This window comes from Pteronotus mesoamericanus, unplaced genomic scaffold (assembly GCF_021234165.1).
Source record: "Pteronotus mesoamericanus isolate MK-2021 breed Mesoamerican mustached bat unplaced genomic scaffold, CSHL_Meso_final contig_557, whole genome shotgun sequence".
Classification (NCBI taxonomy): domain Eukaryota; kingdom Metazoa; phylum Chordata; class Mammalia; order Chiroptera; family Mormoopidae; genus Pteronotus; species Pteronotus mesoamericanus.
Genome location: NW_026555200.1, coordinates 2288836 through 2308509, shown reverse-complemented (window position 1 = coordinate 2308509; position 19674 = coordinate 2288836). Strand labels below are relative to the sequence as shown.

The 19674-nt window shown below is 52.1% G+C and overlaps 1 protein-coding gene across 1 annotated transcript in view; it reads left to right on the top strand.

The window, feature by feature from the left end:
- Positions 1-17961, top strand: part of TMEM51 (transmembrane protein 51) — a 46108-nt gene extending 28147 nt beyond the window's left edge. Inside the window, exons 2-4 of the mRNA XM_054579636.1 lie at positions 10472-10545; positions 14328-14852; positions 16899-17961. Coding sequence (XP_054435611.1) covers positions 14512-14852; positions 16899-17307 — 750 coding nt within the window. The 5' untranslated portion in view covers positions 10472-10545; positions 14328-14511 and the 3' untranslated portion in view covers positions 17308-17961. The remainder of the gene's footprint in view (positions 1-10471; positions 10546-14327; positions 14853-16898) is intronic.
- The last annotated feature ends 1713 nt before the right edge of the window (positions 17962-19674 follow it).

Genomic DNA, 19674 nt, shown 5'->3' with positions numbered 1-19674 from the left:
GCTGTCCTCTACCTCGTGCTCCAGTATGGCTGCTGAAGTCCGGCCATCACTACAGCCAGTAGGAAGGAGTAAAACAAAAACAAAAACAAAAAAAAACATGTCCCTTCCATTGAAGAACCCTTTCTGAATGTCCCCTCCCTGATACATACTTCTGCTTCTATCCCATTGGCCAGACTTAGTCCTGTGGCACAGCTCGCTGCCCAAGAGGCTGGGTCTGGAGAGCCACCAGAAGCTGCGCATCAGAACTGTTCTTATGATGGAGGAAGGGAAGAGTGGATATTGGGAACCGTGAGCAGGCAAAGCAAAACGACGCTGTTAGAATATCAGGCTAGCGAGCCAGCACCTCCTGCTCTTCTTTCTGTCCCTCTAGCACAGGTCGGAGAAGAAAAGATCAGGAAGTGAGCTGTGTCCTGCAGGTGATATCTCACCCCAGCCAGCTGTCTCAGGGGCATCCCCAGGGTTAGGGGATGCACTGAGCAGGGCCCCTGGGCATTGTGGATCAGAATGGCAGAGAGGAGGGCCCGCTGAGAGGTGCCCCAGGGCCCCCGCGAAATCACTTACACCTCAGGAATGTCACCAGGGCCATGTGTAGACCATGAGGTCACTTCAGTGTCACGAACTGTTGTCTGCAAAGAGAGCAAAAGGAATCCTTTTCAGTTCTGGGAGACTTTAGGATTAGTGTTGGGGTGAGGGTTTAGGGTTGGCGTTATCCAAACGTCACATTTCCCTGGATGTGCCATGTGTTGGCACTTACTGTATACCCGGCGCTGTGCATATTTCCAGCCCCGCACAGGCTGTGCCCCCACAGGGCGGGGTTACGGGAGCCCTCCCGTCACGGGCTGCTGGGAGCAACAAGGGAGAGGAGGCTGTAAGCACTTGGCCAAGGGTAGTTCTCCTTGCATTTCCCGAAGTGAAGGGGGCCAAGCTCCCCAAAGCAAGCCCCGCTCTCCACGGCCCGTCGCTACCCTCCCCCTCTCCTGCAGGCTGCCCTGTTTTAACTTCAGTTCCAGTTTTATGGTTAAACATCGCAGCATCAACTATTTACAGTCCATCCAGATGAGTATCAGGGTTGCAGGGGCCTGAGTGACTCACACAGGGTGAGTTGGTTTTCATGGAGGAGAAATGACAGGAAGGAAAACAAAGGATGCTACCGCCTGGTCACAGAGACTGAGGCTGGCCTCAGGAGGGCTTCCAGCCCCGGGGCATGGGGGGACGGGGAATAGTGGGAGAAGGGGACTGACAGCATGCCAGCTCCGGACCCAGATGAATCTAGTTTGAGTCTCTGCTATGCCCTTCGCTGTGTGATTTTGAGCAGGTATCTTAACTTCTCTGAACTTCAGTTCCCTCATCGGTGAAAGGGAGATTATTTTGGAAACTTTCCCTTAAGGCTCTTGGGACATTTCAATGTGATAATAGTCAACTTAAAATCTAAATATATTACGTAAATAATGATAGTAATAAGGCATTAATACACCTATATAAAATATACTCATTAATTATGATAAATGTACAGAAAGCCCCCAGCACAGTGCCTGGCACTCAGCACTTACGAGAATGTTCAAGGGTGTTGCTACCATTCCAAAATGTAACAGTTGGGGGTGAAAAAGACTTGGAAGCAGGAGATGAGGCAGGGGCGTCCGGGGGGCAGGGGTTGGTGGGGGGTTCGGGTGGCAAGCTGGAGAAAGCGGCTTCCAGCTAAAATGCTTCCTGTAGAAATTGGAGGTGGGACGGGGAGAGAGGGGTGGGGAGAAGGCTGGACAAGGTCAGCTGTGTTCCAGCAGGGCTCTTGGCAGGAGGTTTGGGAACCACTTGCTGTGGCTAAAAAAGAAAATGCCCAGATATGGGCAGGATAAACTTTCTCCAACTGTGTGCGCTAATCTCCAGAATCAGGGCTGGCCCGGTGAGGGCCTGGGAACGGGGAGCGCTGCGCTCCCGCAGGGCTCCTCCGCCGCAGAAGTCTGCCTGCCTGTCTCCCCCAAACACCTCTGGCTTGGTTAAAACCCCCTCATCTAAGGACCGCACAAAAGAAACGTCTGGCTCCTTTTGTCCCCACGCTGAGGCGCTGTAGTTTTGAGCCAACAGGGAGCGGCGTGCCTGTGGATACAGACGTGAGAGTGCGTGCCTTTGATCACAGTTTTCCTCCCAAGCAAAGAACAAGTGCACTTGACTCCCTGGCAGAAAGAACCCTGGGTTAAAATGTAAACCACGTAGAGGAGGGCCAGGCTGCCCAGCCTCGCTCCAGCCTGGCCACACGAGGGATGGGTGCAAAATTCACCCCGCGATTGCTTGGACCGTAATGCGGGGACTGTGCCCCACTAAACCAGCTGCTGGGGGAGCAGACAGGCAGGTGCCACAGAAAGGTGTGAACACGAGGGCCGCCTGTGTTTGTTTCCTGCAACGAATCACCCCAACTGTGGTGACTGAAAACAACACGCATGGATCCTCAAAAAGTTCAGGAGGTTGGAAGTCCACGCGCAGTCTGTTTTGTGGCAGAGCCCGCTCCGTCCTTGCCTTTTTCGGCTGCAGGGGCCACCTGCCTCCCCAGTGTCCCCTCCTCTCATCACGCCAACCTCTGGCTTCCACCATCACGTCTCTCACTTCCGCCTTGGACCTTTTTGCTCCCTCTTATAAAGACGCTCGTAATAATAGTACTTGGACCCACCTGGACAACCCTAGCTCCTCACCCCAACTCAGGATCCTTCACTCAGTCACACTGGACCAGTCCCTTTCTCCACAGAAAGGAACCATCACGATGCCCGGGAATCGGGTCTGCATCTCTTTGGGGGCCATGACTCAGCCGACCAGGTGCCTTTTCCCAAATTCTGGGAAACACGGGGCGGTGAGGGGCACCTATCCTCGAGCTGGATGCCAGGTTCTTCTCTGCCCCCAGCGTGAATGGCCTTGAATCAGCCCCTCAGCCCTTCCTGGCCTCTGTGAAAGCTGGTGGCTGGTCCCCTCCCCCCAGGGGTCTGTAAATGGCAGCTGGCCCATTCCGGGCAGCGCCTCTGGCCAGGCACTGGGTGACTGTCCTTAATGCAGTCACTTACTGCTTTTCAGCTTCACTGTCCCTGGAAACTGCCAGGCAACACTGCCTCAGGGCCTTTGTTCAGCGGGTTTCTCTGCCAAGAACGTCCTTTTCCCAGACACCCATGGGGCTCCCTCCCTCGCCTCCTTCACATCTTTGCTCAGGTACCTTTGCTCGTGGCTGCGTTCCCTGACCTTCATGTTTAAACTCTCTGTTCCCGGCACCCCTCACCACCCACCCCCGCATCCTCGTTTTCCTCTGGTCCACTGTTTTCAACCCGTGCACTGCAAGAATTTCTAAGACATGCGATGCCTGACTATTGAGGCAGGGGCGCCGACCTCTTTACCCTTACAGTGTCAAAAAAAAAAAAAAAAAAATGGCAACAGCCAACACACCAAGAGCCATCCGGTGCGAATGAGTTAAAACTATACCTATTATTTTTGTCATGTTGGCAACAAATAGACTATTTTTTTGATGTACCACAGAATTTTAGTAATTATTTAGGTGTGCCATGAGATGAAAAAGGTTGAAAATCACTGCTCTAGCCTCGCCATCTGTAGAATGTTCCCTGGTAGGCTGGTTACCTGCGAGCTCCACGGCAACAAGGCCTTCTGTCCGTTTTGGTCATTCCTCTCTCCCTGCACTTACAGCACGTGGCGCGCGGTAGGTACTCAGTTAATATTTTGTTGAGTGAGTGAATAAACACCTAAATCTCAAAACTTTGAGCTCGTTGCTCCTAACAGCCCAAGGAGGTAGATCCTAGTACAGCTCCCCTGTTACAGATGAGGCAACTGAGGCTGAAAGAGGTAAGAATTAACTTGTCTCCATAGCTATTAAGTAGCAGAGCTGGGCTAGGAACGCTGCCCCCCTGCGGAGCCCGCTCTCCGAATGCCTCCATGTGGGGAGTGGAGGCTGTACCCGGAACAGCCTCCACAGTCCCTGAATTCAGTCCCCACCGCCCACCCTTCTCTACTTTCTGATGCAAAATACCTCTTGGGGAGGAAGAACCAAATGAATCAAGCTGGTGTCCAGACAGCCTGGTACACAAGGACAAATGCTGCGTCCAGACAGTGCCCGGGGGTCACGGGAGCCTGGCAAGCAGCCAGTGCACTGGCAGGAGCAGGGCGCACTCCTGCCTCCCCAGACTCGGACTGAGCCTCAGAGGCTGGAGCTCTGGTCCCAAGGAGGTCGGCTGTGACATCTCACTTGAATTTCCCCCTCCTGCCCAGAGGGTAGCCTCAGTGGCGGGGCCACAGAGCCAGCCCTTAATAGCAGGGATTGGCCCTCACTCGGCTTCAGTGCAGCTTGGCAGGAAGGCTGGTTATCTGTCTCCTGGGGATGAAGAAGGTCTGAACAAGGAGGTTGTGTGCATGGGCCACTACTTATAAGCTGTGAGACCTGGGACAGGTTTCTCAACAACCTCTCTGCCTCTGTGTATTCAGTGGTAACATGGACAGAGGTGAAGAGATCATACCTCCTTCACATGGGTTTTGGGCAGAAGGAGCAAGCTGACCCGTGCAAAGCACCTAGTAGGAGCCCAGCACATAGTCGGCGCCTGGCCAATAGTAGCAGGTATTTGTGTTGCTGACCAGACGCTGGGGCCAGTGGGCCAGGCCGCGTGGTGGTCGGCACCTGCGCTTCGCCTTGCCTGCGGGACCGAGAGGCCCCTGGTGGCTCACCCCAGCGTCTGGAGCAGGATCAAGGTGTCAGAGTCACTTTGAGTTGACAGTGACAGGAGCCCTGGTTGCTGCCGAGCACCCATGAGCACCAGGTTCTGTCCTGACAGGGGGAACACACAGAGATGTCACATTTCCCCAGAAACATTGAATGTGACTGGGGCCTCGAGACTGGGCCCCCCGTGCCAGCCTTCTCAATAGGGTCACATGCCAGCCACCTGCGCAGAGAAAGACATTGCGTCAAGCTCCCAGAGAAAAGATCTCTGATCTGTTTATTCCTTCTGTTTATGGCTCCCAGTCTCCAGAATGAATTTGTCTCCCTTCATTTCACCAAGGCTTAAATGGATTAGCAGGGAGCCTGGAGATGTCAGGTCTTGTAAAAGTCACCCATGTTGGGGCGGGGGGAGGAGAAGCTGTCTCTCTTCTCCGCAGGAAGGTGCGGTATCTGGGAGATGGCCTCCCTCCCATCTCTCTGCAGCTCCTTAGGCTGAACCTTTCCCCTGGAACACCTTAATCTCCGCTGGCCCACAAACTCCACCCATGGAGGTCTACATGGCCCCCAGGCCCTGCAGAGATGCTGCTTTATCTTCCTGCTCCCTACCCCCTTCAAATAGAACTTGTCACTTTTTCTGTGGACTTTTTAGATAGAGAGAGAGAGAGAGAGAGAGAGAGAGAGAGAGAGATTTTAGAGAAGAAAGAAGAGAGAGAGAGAAACATACATTGGTTGCCTCCCATACATGCCCCGACTAGGGATTGAACCCACAACTTAGCTATGTGCCCTGACCAGGAATCGAACCCCCAACCTTATCGTATACAGGACGACACTCCAACCAAATGAGCCTCACTGGCCAGGGCTCTTTCTGTGGACTTGTTACTGTGCCCCTCTTTAGCAGCACTGCTTAAAAGTGGTTAGAAGCATGGATTTTACAGTCAGACATGCTTTATCCCCACCTACACTAGCTGTGTGGCCTTGGACAAGTTGCTTTACCTCTCTGAACCTCAGCATCCTTATCTATAAAATAGAATGAATAACTATTAAAGGATTGTGCAGGGAAGGAGCTCAACAGAGGGCCTGGCAGAGTAGGCATCCAGCCCACGTTTGCCGTCGCCCTGACATGACTTCCCTCCTGTGAGGAAGAGTCACCTGCCTTCCAGCTGGACTGTAGAAGCGTGTCTCACACACCTGTGTGCCCCGCAGAGCCCTTGCCACACAGTAGGGGCCCAGGAATTGGTGGAATCAAATTCTTTAAAAAGCCATTTGAAAAGAAATGCACAGCCGTCACCCTTTTGTATCAAATGCCTCCCAGGATAAACTGCGTGGCGTTCATTTCTGGCCCATGCGCCCTGCCCAGGGAGAGGCCCACTGGGACTCGGCTTTGAGCTGTGTGACGTCAGGCAAGTTGCTTAACCTCTCTGAGACTCAGAGATAGTGAGCTAATCATTTTTGAAAATGGCTCTGAGGACTGGAGGAGTTTGTGTTCTGATTCATGGTGTCAGGGGCAGCTGGTTTCATTATTGTTACTGCTGGTGTTTCTGTTACAGTCATGTGTTGCTCAACTATGGGGTCCGTTCTGAGAAATGCATGGTTAGGCCCTGGCTGGTGTGGCTCAGTGGACTGAGTGCTGGCCTGTGAACCCAAAGGTCGCCCGTTTGATTCCCAGTCAGGACACCTGCCTGGGTTGAAGGCCAGGTCCCCAGGTGGTGGTGTGTGAGAGGCAACTGATTGATCTATCTCTCACGCATCCATGTTTCCCTACCTCTCTTTCTCCCTTCCTCCCCAGTCTCTCTAAAGAGAAGATAAAAAATTCTTAAAAAAAAAAAGAAGAGAGAGAAAAATTCATGGTTAGGCTATTTCGTCCTTGCAGGAATATCAGCCCACTGTGCACCTGTCTCGATGGTGTACACAGCATGTTACTGTACTGACCACTGTAGGAGATTGTAACACAATGCTATTTGTGTATCTAAATGTAGAAAAGGTACAGTCAAATACAGTATAAATGATTTTTTAAAATGGAGCACCTGTACAGGGCACGCACCACGAGTGGAGCCTGCGGGGCTGGAAGGTGCTCTGGGAGTCCGTGGGTGAGAGGTGCCCGTGGAGCCCCAGGACGTGCTGGACCCCACCATAGCCTTCATAACAGTGTCCCGCAAGCCCGCCCCCCGCCTCCTTCTCACAGGATCAGAGACGGAACATCGAAGCTGCTCCCTGAACAGGGACGGGGGCTGGACTGACTGGAAATACGGAGGAGGAGCCGCTGGTAGGACGCAGATGCCGCCACGGAGACTGTCAGGAGGGAGTGGAAGGCGGCCTGAGGATGAGCAGGAACGGGAAACTAAGACGGAGGGAGGGGAGCGCAGGGGACCGGCAGAGGCCTGTGGCTTGGCTCCTGCCTGTCGGAGCAGTGGTCAGGTCAGGGAGCTTTGTGGTGAATTCAGGGAAAAAGAGGTTGTTTAACAGGGAGAGAGGGTAGAGCTGAGGACTCACCACGTTGACTTTGGAAATGTGGTTTTGGTCCCAGTGACCCCACCTGGCATAGAAGGCTCTCTGGTATTGAACTGATGGGAGGAATAAAACGAACCTATGCTTTACGCCATTACAACCAAAATGTTTCCAGAGGGCAGGGACTGGCTGGCCCCACACGACCACAGAAAGCTTTTACTGAAGCGGCAGCGCCACTTCACACCTGTGCAGGTAGCTCCCGGGGACCTGTGTCCTTGTACAGGGTCTGAGGTCCTCAACACAGAGCTTGCAGCCTGCTCTCTGGGGACCGCCGGGCCGGTCTGGGAGGCCTGCCGCGCCCTCTGCACACGCAGCGCGGGGAGCGGGCTCCTCTGTGCCGAGCAGGTCAGCGCCCGGCGGCCTGGGCGGTGACCTGTGCCCTCGGAATGGAGGTGCTGTGAGCGAGAGGAGATCTCCTGTCAAGCCCCACAGACACTGCTCCCGTCAGAGAGAAAAAAATTCTCCTGAACCACGTATCCTTCCATTTCTTACAGGAAATTCAGTTCTGTTCTCATCTCATGGGACCACCGTCATACATGCCGGCTGTCATTGACGGAAACCTTGTTACGCGGCCCAGGACTGACCGCCATTCCTACGGTTGTCATTACTCTGCCTCACATTCCTGCTCACCATCCTTTTCCTCTTCCCCATCAGCCCCTCTGACTCAGGCAGCCCTCCTACCCCCACTGCCTCTATGACTCTATTTGCGCAGCGCTTTGCCTTTTCCCTGAGTGCACAATCTACAAGAACCTGTTCTGATACAGAACAGGAATCTGTTGTTACCCTTTGACCTTGCTCTTGGGGAGGTGGCCTGAAACATCCTGATGGGACGGGAGCAGCAGCGGAGGACTGGTGGCTCGGAGCCTTTCTTCCTGGCCTCACGCCCTCCCCACTGCGTGGGACTGGGACTCGGTGACAGAAGCTTTGTGGGCTCCACTGAATCCTTCCTTTGTGATGGGAATGTAGCACAGCCTGCTTCCCTCTCAATGGAGCGGGATCCCTTTCCAATTATGCAGCTTCGCAGGAAGAGGGTGGGGCGCAGGGAGAATGGTCCCGGAGACTCTTTGTTGCAGGTCTGGTCCTGCTGCCAGGTCTCCTCCCCCAAAGCCTGCTGAGCTGGACGCTTGTGGGACTGAGTCTTCCAGGGCCACAGGGCAGAGCTCAGTGGCCATGTGAGGGTCTAGATCAGACCCTCAGTTTCTAAACTGTGATCTATAGAATTTCTGGGATTCAGCAAGACGGCGGCAAGGGGGAGCTTGACAACCGGCACTTGGGACCTTCGCTCTGTGCGGCCAGAGCAGCGCAGCGCTTCTTTCTCTTGTTTGATTCTCTTGAAATCATTGTCTTTATATTAGGTTCCTAGAGCTTCCAATCCAGGTGTGGACTGACAGCGATGACCCACTTGGGTCTCAGCCAGGTGCGGCACCTGATGTCCAGAGCTGTGACTGCCTTCCCCAGGGCACAGCCTCTTCCCTCCCCGCACCCTGCCCCGAGTCCCTGCTGGCTCTGGTTGGCCAAAGGTCTGCGTGGGGTCGGAGGAGCAGGTGCCGGGCTCTCATGCTCCTGCCGGCTTCGACCGGGGAGGATGCTGAAACTGCCGAAACCTCAAGCCCCACCAGGGAATAGTGGTAGAGTCGCCTTCTCAGGTCAGAATGGAAATCACATGTAATCTGGGCACCTTGCCCGTGTTGCTGGGCAATCATTTGCATACAATTAGATTTCGTATCCAGGTACTCCTGAAAATTAGCTCTATCTAATCCTCTCCCCCTTGGTGCCAGCCCTTGAACTGGGAATTTCCCTTCATTCACGTGGGACATGGGTTAAACTTTTTAACTTGACAGGTAGTCATTCATTTATTTACTCCCCTTACAAACAGTTACTAGGTAGCTGTTTTGTTCCCAACACACTGTGCTGGGTGCTGGGCATACGGAGATGAAGAAGACAGACGAGAGCTTTCCTTCACGGAGCTCACACTCCAACAGGGGAGACGGGGAGCGAACGAGAAAAGAAAGCAAGGCTGTACAGCCTGTGAGATACTGTCATCAAGGAACGTGGCGAGGAGCTGGGTGAGGGAGCGGGCCAGGAAGTCCTTGCGGAGGAGGTGGCATGTTTGAGCTGAGAAGCAGACGTAGTAAAGAAGGAGTCAAACAAAAGAGACAGGTGGGTGGGTGTTGTGGGCTGCGGGAACAGCACATGCAAAGGCCCTGAGGCAGGACATGCTCGGTGTGGCTGAGAAACCCCGGCAGAAGCTGCTGAGGGCTGGGGAGCTGAGAGGCGCGCTAGGAGAGAGGGAGGAGCCCCCCCACCCCGCCCCACGTCTGGTGAGACCTGAAGACCATAGCATGGGAGTTTGGGTTTTAGGCAGAGAGGAATGGGAAGACGTTGATGGGCTTTTGGAAGTTCCCACTGCAAAAGAGCATACATAAGAGATAGGTGAAGTTTAAGGGATAAGAAGTCTAAACCCACACAGCGTTCACCATTTGCCTCCCCAACGCCATTTCTCACTCCGGGGAGAGAGCTGTTATCCTGAATTTTAGTTTATGATCTTTGCCTTTCTTCCCAATATTAACAACAATTGGCCGATATATTGTTTGGTTTTGCCTGGTTTCGAACTTCGTATCAGTGGAACCTTGCTGGGTGTATTCTGCAATTTGCGTTTCTGTTCAGCGTCGCACGTGTTAGAACAGTCCATGTCGGTGTGTAATTGCTTTCCCTGCTGCGTGGTACGCCAGGGGCCGAGACTGCCACGGCGCGTCGCCTCTCCTGGGACATGCCCTTATTTCATTGTCTAAGGTTGAATCAACCCTGCCTTTCTGGGATAACCCCAACTTCACTGCAAGGTATTACCATTTTTAAAAATCATTGTTGGACTCTCTTGGCTGAGATTTCATTTAGGATTTTTGTTTCTGTGCTGGTGGGTCACATTGGCCTGTCACTTTCTTGCCTTGACCTTTTTTTCAGTTTTGTGGTCAAGGTTATACACGCCACATCAAAGGACCTGGGGCAGTGTTTTCTGTTCTCTCACCCTCGGGAGCACTTGTATAAGATGGATAAAACCAAGGGAGGGTTTGGTAAACATAGGTACCATATTGTTATCCTTCTGCAACCCTATGTTTTTGGTGCAGAATTGTGGCTTCCTTGCATGCACCCCTACCCAAACCCTTGCCCTATGCCCCAGGAAAACAAAGAAAACACGTGCCTCCCCCAGGAGGACCTCCAACTGGGATGCTCACTGCTTACTCAGAAAGCTATGTTTCTGGTGTTTTACAGGTGGGTCCTTCATTCAAGAGCTCAGCATGAAGAGTTCTTTTCAGGCCTTCCTTGAGCCTCCCAGGTAATGACAGGTAGGTGCCTTTCTTAACTGGTTAAAAATATTTCTTGAAACCTGAGGCACGGGATCCCTCCCTTAGCCCTCAGGGCTGCCTTGAGCCTGAGCCAGGAAGGGTCCAGCCGCAGGGTCCAGAGGTGAACCAGGCCAAGCTGGGGCCCAAGTCTGCTCACCCAGAAGGCTCACCCAGGCAGCTGTTTTAGGAACATGTTGGAAGCCTCGTGGTCCAAATCCTCTAAGCACAAAATTAGCTTCTTTCCATAGTTTTCAAAGGGAAAGAACACCATACTAAATATAACATGGGGCGACGAGCCAGAACCGAGACAAACAGCCCCCAGCTGCACCTCAGGGAGCGGAGCGTTCCCCTCCCCCAGTGAAACCCTCGGGACCCTTCCAACAGCTGAGGGATCAATGAACAATTTTAAGCTACTGTTGGACTTGTAACCCTGCCGTGAACCCCCAAAGCAAAAGCTTTTACTTCATTTTCTTTTTCTAAGCACACGTACCTGTCTCTGTTTTCTAATTCTGATTTCCCCCATAAGAAAAAGAAAGGAAAAGTCAATCTAATCCCATCACACAGGAAATCACGGTAAACGTGGTGGTGTGTATAATTTGAGTATTTTAGAATGTAATACACTAAAGCGTGTTTCTCAACCTCTTTCCCACTGTCCTCTAAAGGCTCTTTAAAAGGCACTCTTTTGGTGATACACCCAGGACATTTTGATACCGCGGAGATGCTGTCTGTTTATGGGCTGTGGAGGACTGCAGACCATGCTAATATCTACGATTATTACAACATCCCCTGAAACTAAATTTTTCCCCTTGTGGGAGATCTCACCACATTTAGAAAGCAGGCATTAAATAGTATTTAATAAGAAACCTTTCTATGAGAATGTGCAATGTGCTGGTCCCATCCAGTTCCAGGGGCTTTGACCTATTATAACTCCCCATGAGGTGAGTGCTGGAGAGCTTTATCTACGTTTTATACTTGCGGAAATCGAGGCACAGAGAGGTTGGATAACTTGTCCAAGGTCACACAGCTCAGAAGATACAGAGTGAGGATCTGAGCACAGGCAGCCTGGCTCCCAAGTTCACACTTAACCACTACGCTCGGCTGCTTTGCAACAACACCTTCTGATTGTACAAAATTCAAAATACAGCAATAGAGAGGAAAAGGGACACATCCCCAGGCCCCTTCTTCCCCAGAGGCAGTCACGGTGATAAATTTGGAACATGCCCCTCGCCTGGGATTTTTACACACGTTTGTATGTATGAAAATAGATTGTCTCTCTCTTTTTTATTTTTTTAACATAAATAGGCTCATCCATTCTTTTTCTCTTATATATTCAAATATATGTATCTCTGTGTAGACTATTTTATTATCCATTATTTTAACCTTGCTCTTTGACTTTAAAATGTATCATTAGCTGCCTTGAGACCATAATTTAATAAGTGCATGGACCATATTTTATTTAACCAGATCAGATTATCGGCTATTAAAGTAGCTTCTAGCGTCCCAGGACCATAAAGCGATGATGAATATCCTTGCCTGGCACATGATTCTTAGAAGTTGGAATTACAGAACGAAAGGCTGCAAACTGTTGAGATTTTTGATCCACAGATGCCAGGATGTGCCATCCAGAAAAACCGTATGAAATTGCCCATCCCAACAGCCTCCCCCGCACTGGGTGTTAGCGCCTGTTTTCAGTCGCTGACAGTTTCGCAGGTCTCAAGTGTGTGAACCCTGACATTGTTAATTCTGCCAGTGACCCTCATCCAGGGTCTGTTTTACTCACTGACCAAATAAGACCCCCTGACTCACCCAACGCACGAATGGAGAGTTAACCAGGGCGGGGGAGGGGTGGTTAAAATGGCCCCAGTCACTGGTTTAATAAACGCACCGCCAGCCTCCCGGGTCCAAGGCCTGCCTGCCGGGCCCTTAGCGGGTGCTCAGTATGGGCTTTCGCATCTCCTGCTTCCAGCGCAGGCCTCTGGTGGCTTCTCTCCAACGCTGAGCCCTCCACCTCTGGCCTTGTCTCAGGTCCATTTGGCAGAACTCGGGCGTTTCTAGGGCTGCCAAAGCCCTCATCCTCCCCTTCGCTGGCCACGCGTGATATTGTGAGGAACAAATGTTCTTGCGCTTTTGGTAGACTGTTCCCAGCTGGTCCCACTCCAACGGCCTGCAGCGGGATCCCTGTGCCCTGCATGCCACATGAATGCATACGCGTGCACGCACAGCGTAGCATATTCAGGGTGCAGGCCCTATGAGGCCAGGGGGACTCCTGTCTTGCAGAGATTCCCCATACGTCCTCCAGCCCAGGTCAGGGCACCCGCCTGCCCCGCTGCACAGCTCCTGTACTTGCTCCCCACTTTACAGGCCTCCCTTGCAGACTGTTTGCCGCTGGCCTGGAAGCCCCGCCAGCCTTTAGCTTGCTCACCAGTGTTCCCCTTGTGCCCATAACACTGCTTCGCAGAGGCACAAGAAATGTGTGGAGGGGAAAAAGGGAACAGACCTCAAGCTGATAAAGGATGTTATCCCAAATAGTTTTAGAGTATTTATCAGCAAAGTGGTCAGTTTCAGATTAAGGCCATTGTTTAATGAGAAAATATCTCTGAAGCGTCAGATTTCAAGCCACCTGGTCGGCCATCCTTTTGGGAAGATTGGAAAGAATGCAGAATTGAAAAGAGGACCTTGCCCGTGTAAACATCTGCAAACATTTGCTGTTCTGTGGGGGCTGCTGTCGCAGGAATAACAGACGGAGGAGCGGTCACATCCTTGCTCGCCTTTGGCCGCTGGTGGTGCTCTAGGCCAGCCCTTCAGGTGGCTTGCTCCTGCGGCTCACCGGCCCAGCCAACTGATGGTTATGGATCCCAGGCCAGCCGTCTGCTCCCTTTAGCCTGAGGTCTCCGCGATGCTTCAAGGGAAGAGGGCTTCTCTTCCAACGGGCACAGCATCTAAGACGGGGACTGTGCAAGCTCTGTCCCTTTAAGAAAAGGAAAAACCCATGTGGCCGGAGAGAACTGCGCCTGGCAGTCTGGCTTCATGTGGCCTCTATTCATTTCATTCATTTGCCTCAGCCGACAGTTTTTGAGTCTCTGCTGTGTTCCAGGCACAGAGGTGAGGAAGGTAGAGTCACAGGGAGAGAGAGACTCACCGGGGTCGTTGCTGGAGGCTTGTAGGAACACGCCGAAGGGGCGGCTGAGCCGGGGCCAGCACAGAGCTGCCGAAATGCTGGAGCTGGGTGTGCGAAGAGGGGCGAGGCGAGAGCTGAGTGGGAGAGGCAGGACCAGGTGAAGCCAGCCACGTCCCTCATTCCAAAGAGCCTGGATTTTCAGCTGCAGGAAATGGGGGTGGGGAAGACCGCAGTGGGCCATCTGGACTGGGTCGTGTCATTGACTGATGCCCGTCGCCCAGGCGATTTTGTTATTCTTGACCCTAGCTCATGCAGGCCATCATTCATACTCCTCGCATACCCAACGAGGTCCGAGACTTTACTGCACTTCATTAAATTCCGCAAAATGTTTTAGCGACCCAGAGCCCTGACCTTTCCGGCCTCCTGCAGGGAAAGGTCTGGCTTTTCCTTTTTCGGGTGGGTGTAGGCGGATCAGCCTTCCCTCTGCAGGCTCACAGAAGGAGCCCAGCGCGTAAGACATCTGGAATCCATCAAAGGCGAGCCCAGCCGGAGCCCGTGGCTCAGCGCTGCTTCTGAACTCCTTCAAAGGTACAGCCGCTGTGTTCACAAAAGCCCTGTGAATTGGAACTGATTTTCCCCTCTCCTCTTTTTGCTTTTCTTTCAGACCTGTTGGTTGCAGCTGTCCACACGGGATGCCTCGCGTTTGCCTGGGAGTTCGGCTGCTGCTTTTTTTAGTGTAACGCTAGGGATCCTGTTAAGTGCATTTACGGGTTTTTGTTGCGGTAACGGCTGCTGCTTTTTATTTATTTTCTTCCTTTGAACCGGGGCCCGGCCCTGCTCCCACTGACATGATGGCCCAGTCCAAAGCCAACGGCTCTCACTATGCGCTGACTGCCATCGGCCTGGGGATGCTGGTGCTCGGGGTCATCATGGCCATGTGGAACCTGGTACCCGGCTTCAGCGCCACCGAGAAGCCGACAGCTCAGGGGAACAAGACGGAGACGGGCAGCGGCATTCTCAAGAGCAAGACGTTCTCTGTGGCCTACGTGCTGGTCGGGGCCGGGGTGATGCTGCTGCTGCTCTCCATCTGCCTGAGCATCCGGGACAAGAGGAAGCAGCAGCGAGGCGAGGAGATGGCGCACATCCAGTACCCGCCGGGGGCCGAGCCCCACGCCCAGGAGGAAGACAGGTGAGGATGGGCTGACCCGCCCCAGCCCAGCCATGGACGCTCACAGGGCTCGATGATGAGAATAATTTAGACTAGGGAGCTGTACCTTCCCACTGTCTCATTGTACTACTCACTTTAGGCATCTATCCCAGAGTGTCCCAGGTAATGTGGTATGAGTGGATTCCAGCTGTACCAAGATGTTGACACCCCCAGGGAAGCTGCCTGGGGCCTGGGGTGGCCAGAACCCCTGAACCGGCTGCGTGTCCGTTCCCCGCAGCGTGCTCTGGGTATCTGCTTTGAGTGGAAAAGGTTGGGAAGCAGTATTCTATTTGATCAAAAATGCCACCAACAAATTTAAAACGTAAGTGATGTATTGGGGAAGGTACGATAAAGGTCGACGTCCCCATGATTAAAAGAGCCCTTCACATGAATATGAAAGATGAGCATGCCAGTAGGAAAACGGACAAAGGATACAAGCAAGCATTTCACAGACGTCCCGATGATTGATGTTCAACCGCATTAGTCATGAAATGCTAACAAAGATGGTATCGTTATTTTTTGCCTCTCATGTTGGCTGAGACAGACAGCCCTGGTGCTGGAGGGTTCCTGAGGGGAACATCACGTTTCTGAACGGGAGTCTGCACAATAAGAGACAGTGTTAAAGATGTGCTTAGCTATTGATTCTATTCCTAAGAGCTTATCCTTGGGAGATAATCGCACAAATGTGAAGGAGTTTGTACCTGTGTTTTATCAGAACATTGCTTAGAATAGCAAACACTGAGAAACAACCTAAATATCCATCAATCAAGCTAAAGTGTGACATGCCCTTCAGGGACCTTCTATGCAGCCATTGCTGATCCATACTTGCTGATGTGGAGCCGTACCCACCACACTGAGACGAAGCAGTTATATAACACAGCGGCGTCTTTGGTTAAGGTCATAATCGCATCAGATATTGTGGCTATGGGATCAGAGAAGGATCTGGAAGAGGGTGCGGCAGAAGGGCGTCAGTGGTTCTCTCCAGGTGGAAGGACTTGGGATGCTTTTATTTTCTTCACTAGACTTTTCTATGTTTGCATTTTCTACAAATATCTCTTATCTTGTTAGTGGGAGAGAGTTGTTTTTATTTTGGAAAAATTAAATGATTTTCTGATAATAAAAGACAATCATGCATACGCTAGGAAACTTGGGAAGAGAGAAAGGAACAACGAAAGAAAACCAGTCACCCATAGCGCTAGCCATAGGCTCACGCACGTGCATTGCCAGGGACGAGGAGAGAGCCTAGACAAACAGCAGCATTTCTGTTCTTGGCCGTTACCACCCGACAGGTTCAAGTGTAGGGTCCTGGAAAATGGCATTGGCATGACTCCCTATAAAATGGGTAAAAAAACACCCTGATTTTTGGGGTTTTATTTCAACAGTCAAATGAGAGTAAGGCTGAGGACCTGACCTGTCCTTTGAGTCTTATGGTGAAACTGGAAGATAAAAATCACGGAATAATTTGAAATGCATATAAATTTTATATGCAGATAGTCCTCCTCTACCCGAGAACAATGATTTGGCTTCAAGTTGGCAGCGATTTAATGCATGTTTATGTTGCCTTTGGCCAAAGGACCAGCTGGGCATCAGAATAGCCCGCTCAGACCGTTGTTAAGTGTGAGGCTTCAAGGCAAGGTGGGGTGGGAAACACCCAGATGATATGGTGTAGTTGAGAATGTGGCACGCAGTTCCCAACCCCTCGCTTCATAAAGGTATGGCCAAACGGGTAACCTTGATATATCAGTTTCCCATCCATAAAATGGGTATAGTAATGGTACCTAACTCACAGTATTGTTCAGAAGATGAAATGGGTTTGTACGTGTTTAAAAGTACTTAGAACACTGCCTGGCCTGGCTCTTAGCAAATAGATGAAGTGGCAGCTTTTATTACTTCTCGGACCCATTTGTTGTTGACAAGGCTGATGACTATTGGCCCAGTGACAACACAGGACTTAGAACCCACCTTCTGAGGATTGTATATGACTTGTGCGCCCACTAATACTCCGTGTCTGTGCTGGTTGCCTTGCAGCCAAGAGGAGGAGGAGGAGGCCGCCTCCCGGTACTACGTCCCCAGCTACGAGGAAGTGATGAATACAAACTTCTCAGAAGCCAGGGAACCAAACCAGAGCCCCAGGATGAGCATCTCTCTCCCCTCCTACGAGTCCTTGACGGGCCTCGACGAGACGAGCCCCACGACCACCCGGGCCGACGTAGAGGGCAGCCCCGGGAATCCCCCCGACAGGCAGAACTCCAAGTTGGCTAAACGCCTGAAGCCACTGAAAGTTCGAAGGATTAAATCTGAAAAACTTCACCTCAAAGACTTTAGGATCAACCTCCCAGACAAAAATGTCCCTCCTCCCTCCATCGAGCCTTTGACGCCCCCGCCACAGTACGACGAAGTCCAGGAGAAGGTCCCCAATGCCCGGCCACCTGACTGATGGCCCCTCTCTGGTGTGTTCCCTCCTGTCACTCACCCTCCGCACCAACAGAGCCCCAGGGAGCCACTCCAGCCACAGTTGAGAAGCGAGGGGACAGATGCACTGAGCGGTTTTGGATGAGGGGTGTGGGTTGCGGAGTCATGTGATTCTGGGGTGTCTCACACCCACAGAACCTCGTGTAGCAGGTGCACGGGAAAGATGCTGGGGACCCCATCTGGGGACGGGTGTAGGCATCTTCCCCATCGTCCTTCCTCAACTGAATTGTTGATGACAACAGCCTCTTCCCGACCAGGAAAGGCTACCTGGCCACTGGTTTAGATTGTGGTTTTGTTTTGCTTTCACTGGGACTGTTTTGTTTCCAAAAGAAAACAAGTCATGCCTTTGCTTTCTTCACTGGCATCCTGAACCGTGGGCAGGAAATACAACTCACCTTTGAAGAAAGGACTTGGAGCCGTTTGGTGAATTAAGCAAAACAGACGGCTGCGTGACTCGGGGGGTGAGGCCCGGCTGGGGTTCTCAGGGCCCCGCACGTCGGTGGTTCTTTGACGGCCCAGGCCCTGATGATGCTTAAGATCATAGTCTAAACGGTATACTTTCCTAGTCTCCTATTTAACGGCAGGAAAGGCCACGTTCTGTTCCTTCTAAAATGCTGTGCAACTGAGCTTTTTATAATAAAATATTTTATATGTAGTACATTTGGGTGCTGAATTACTTTAGCAGCTCTTCCAGTACTGATTTGCGTATGGAGCAACATCAATAATAATAACAGCGGGTATGTCCCAGACACTTAATGTATGCCGGGCCCTGTGCCAAGCCCTCCACATGTGGTGCCCCGTATCGTCTGTGCCCATTTTGCAGCGCAGCTCATGGAGGCTCAGGTTAGTTTAAGTACCCTATGCTGCACCCATAGTAAGTGGCAGGGCTGGGATCTGAATACAGTCTGTTGGGCTCCAGGGCCTGAGTTCTTAAACGTTCCCCTGTGCAGTTCAACATAAGTGAAGAGCTTTCAGATGTTGAATGAGGACTTGTGTTCCCCAAGAGCTGAGGCTGTCCCCATCCATGCGCGCGCCCCACAGAAAGTTTCGGTGCTTGGACAGCAGCTCTCTATCTGTAGAAACATCTCTCTCTCTCTCTGAGAATTGGCCCAAGAGGGAGCTCTGTCCTGCCTGTCATCTGCCCCTAGAACTGATGGGCTGTGTGATCATGGAGGGTGGGTGAGCGTGTCCTCATGAGAGGACAGTGTGACTTTCTACAGAGTCCAGGCAAGCAGTCCAACTAATGAGAAATGCCCAGAGGATCGCAGACCACCAAGAGGAGCCGGGATGTCTGGGGTCAGGGTCGGGACGCTGGGGTGGGAGTCTGGGAAGACAGGCCTGAGTCCGAAGGTGCCCCCCTAGCATTGCAGCGTGTGGGGCAGGCGTGCGTGCGGGGAGTCTGCCTGCTCACTGGGAGCTGGGTGGGAAGAGTGAATTCTTAGGCTCTAGTTGTTTTCTAAAAGCTCCCTGGGAGGGAAGTGACAGCAGTTTGGGAATGAATCACCTTCTTATCTTGGGAGTGGCAGCAGATCCTGAAGTTCCAACCTTTCACTGTCTTGATGCAAATTATCTAAAAAATAAGAAGGCTGAGCCAGCCTGTGGCTCTCCGGGTGTCTCAGCTGGACCTGTTCTTTGGTTACTCTCTAGGCTTCCTCCCAATAGGAGGGGAAAGAAAAGGGGAACGGCAGGGTTCTAAGGAGCTGAGCAACAACTTTTTAAAAGGGCTCACAACCTGGCCTCTCGTAGACATCTTCTGGGCTGTCTGCCCAACCTAGACCCTCCTTGGGAAAGGAAGAGGTTTGAGGTTTGTAGTGGGGTGCATGGTGGCCCCCAAAGATATCAGGAACCTGAGAATGTTATCATATATGGTAAAGGTTGTGCTGATGTGATTCGGTTAAGGATTTTGAGATGAGAAGATGCTAGATTATCCAGGTGGGCCCTATGTGTCATCTCCAAAAGTCCTTATGAGTGGGAGACAGGGAGACCCCGTACATAGAAGAGGAGGAGGCCATGTGACCACGGAGGCAGAGGCTGGAGTGACAGATGCAGCCACAAGCCTGGGAGCGCCAGCAGCGCCCAGAGCTGGAAGAGGCCAGGATGGAACTTTCCCTGTTGCATCCAAGGGAGTTCGGCCCTGCTGAACACCTTGATGTCAGTCCAGTTGATGGGAATTGTCAGCTTCTGGCCTCCAGAGCTCTGAGGGAATACTATTCTGTTGTGTGAAGGCCACCCACCAGCATTGTAGGCATTTGTTACACAGCGGCCTTAGGAAACCAACACAGGCCTCCCTCTTCTATTTCAGGGACCAGCCCTCTTGGACCCAAACATTTCC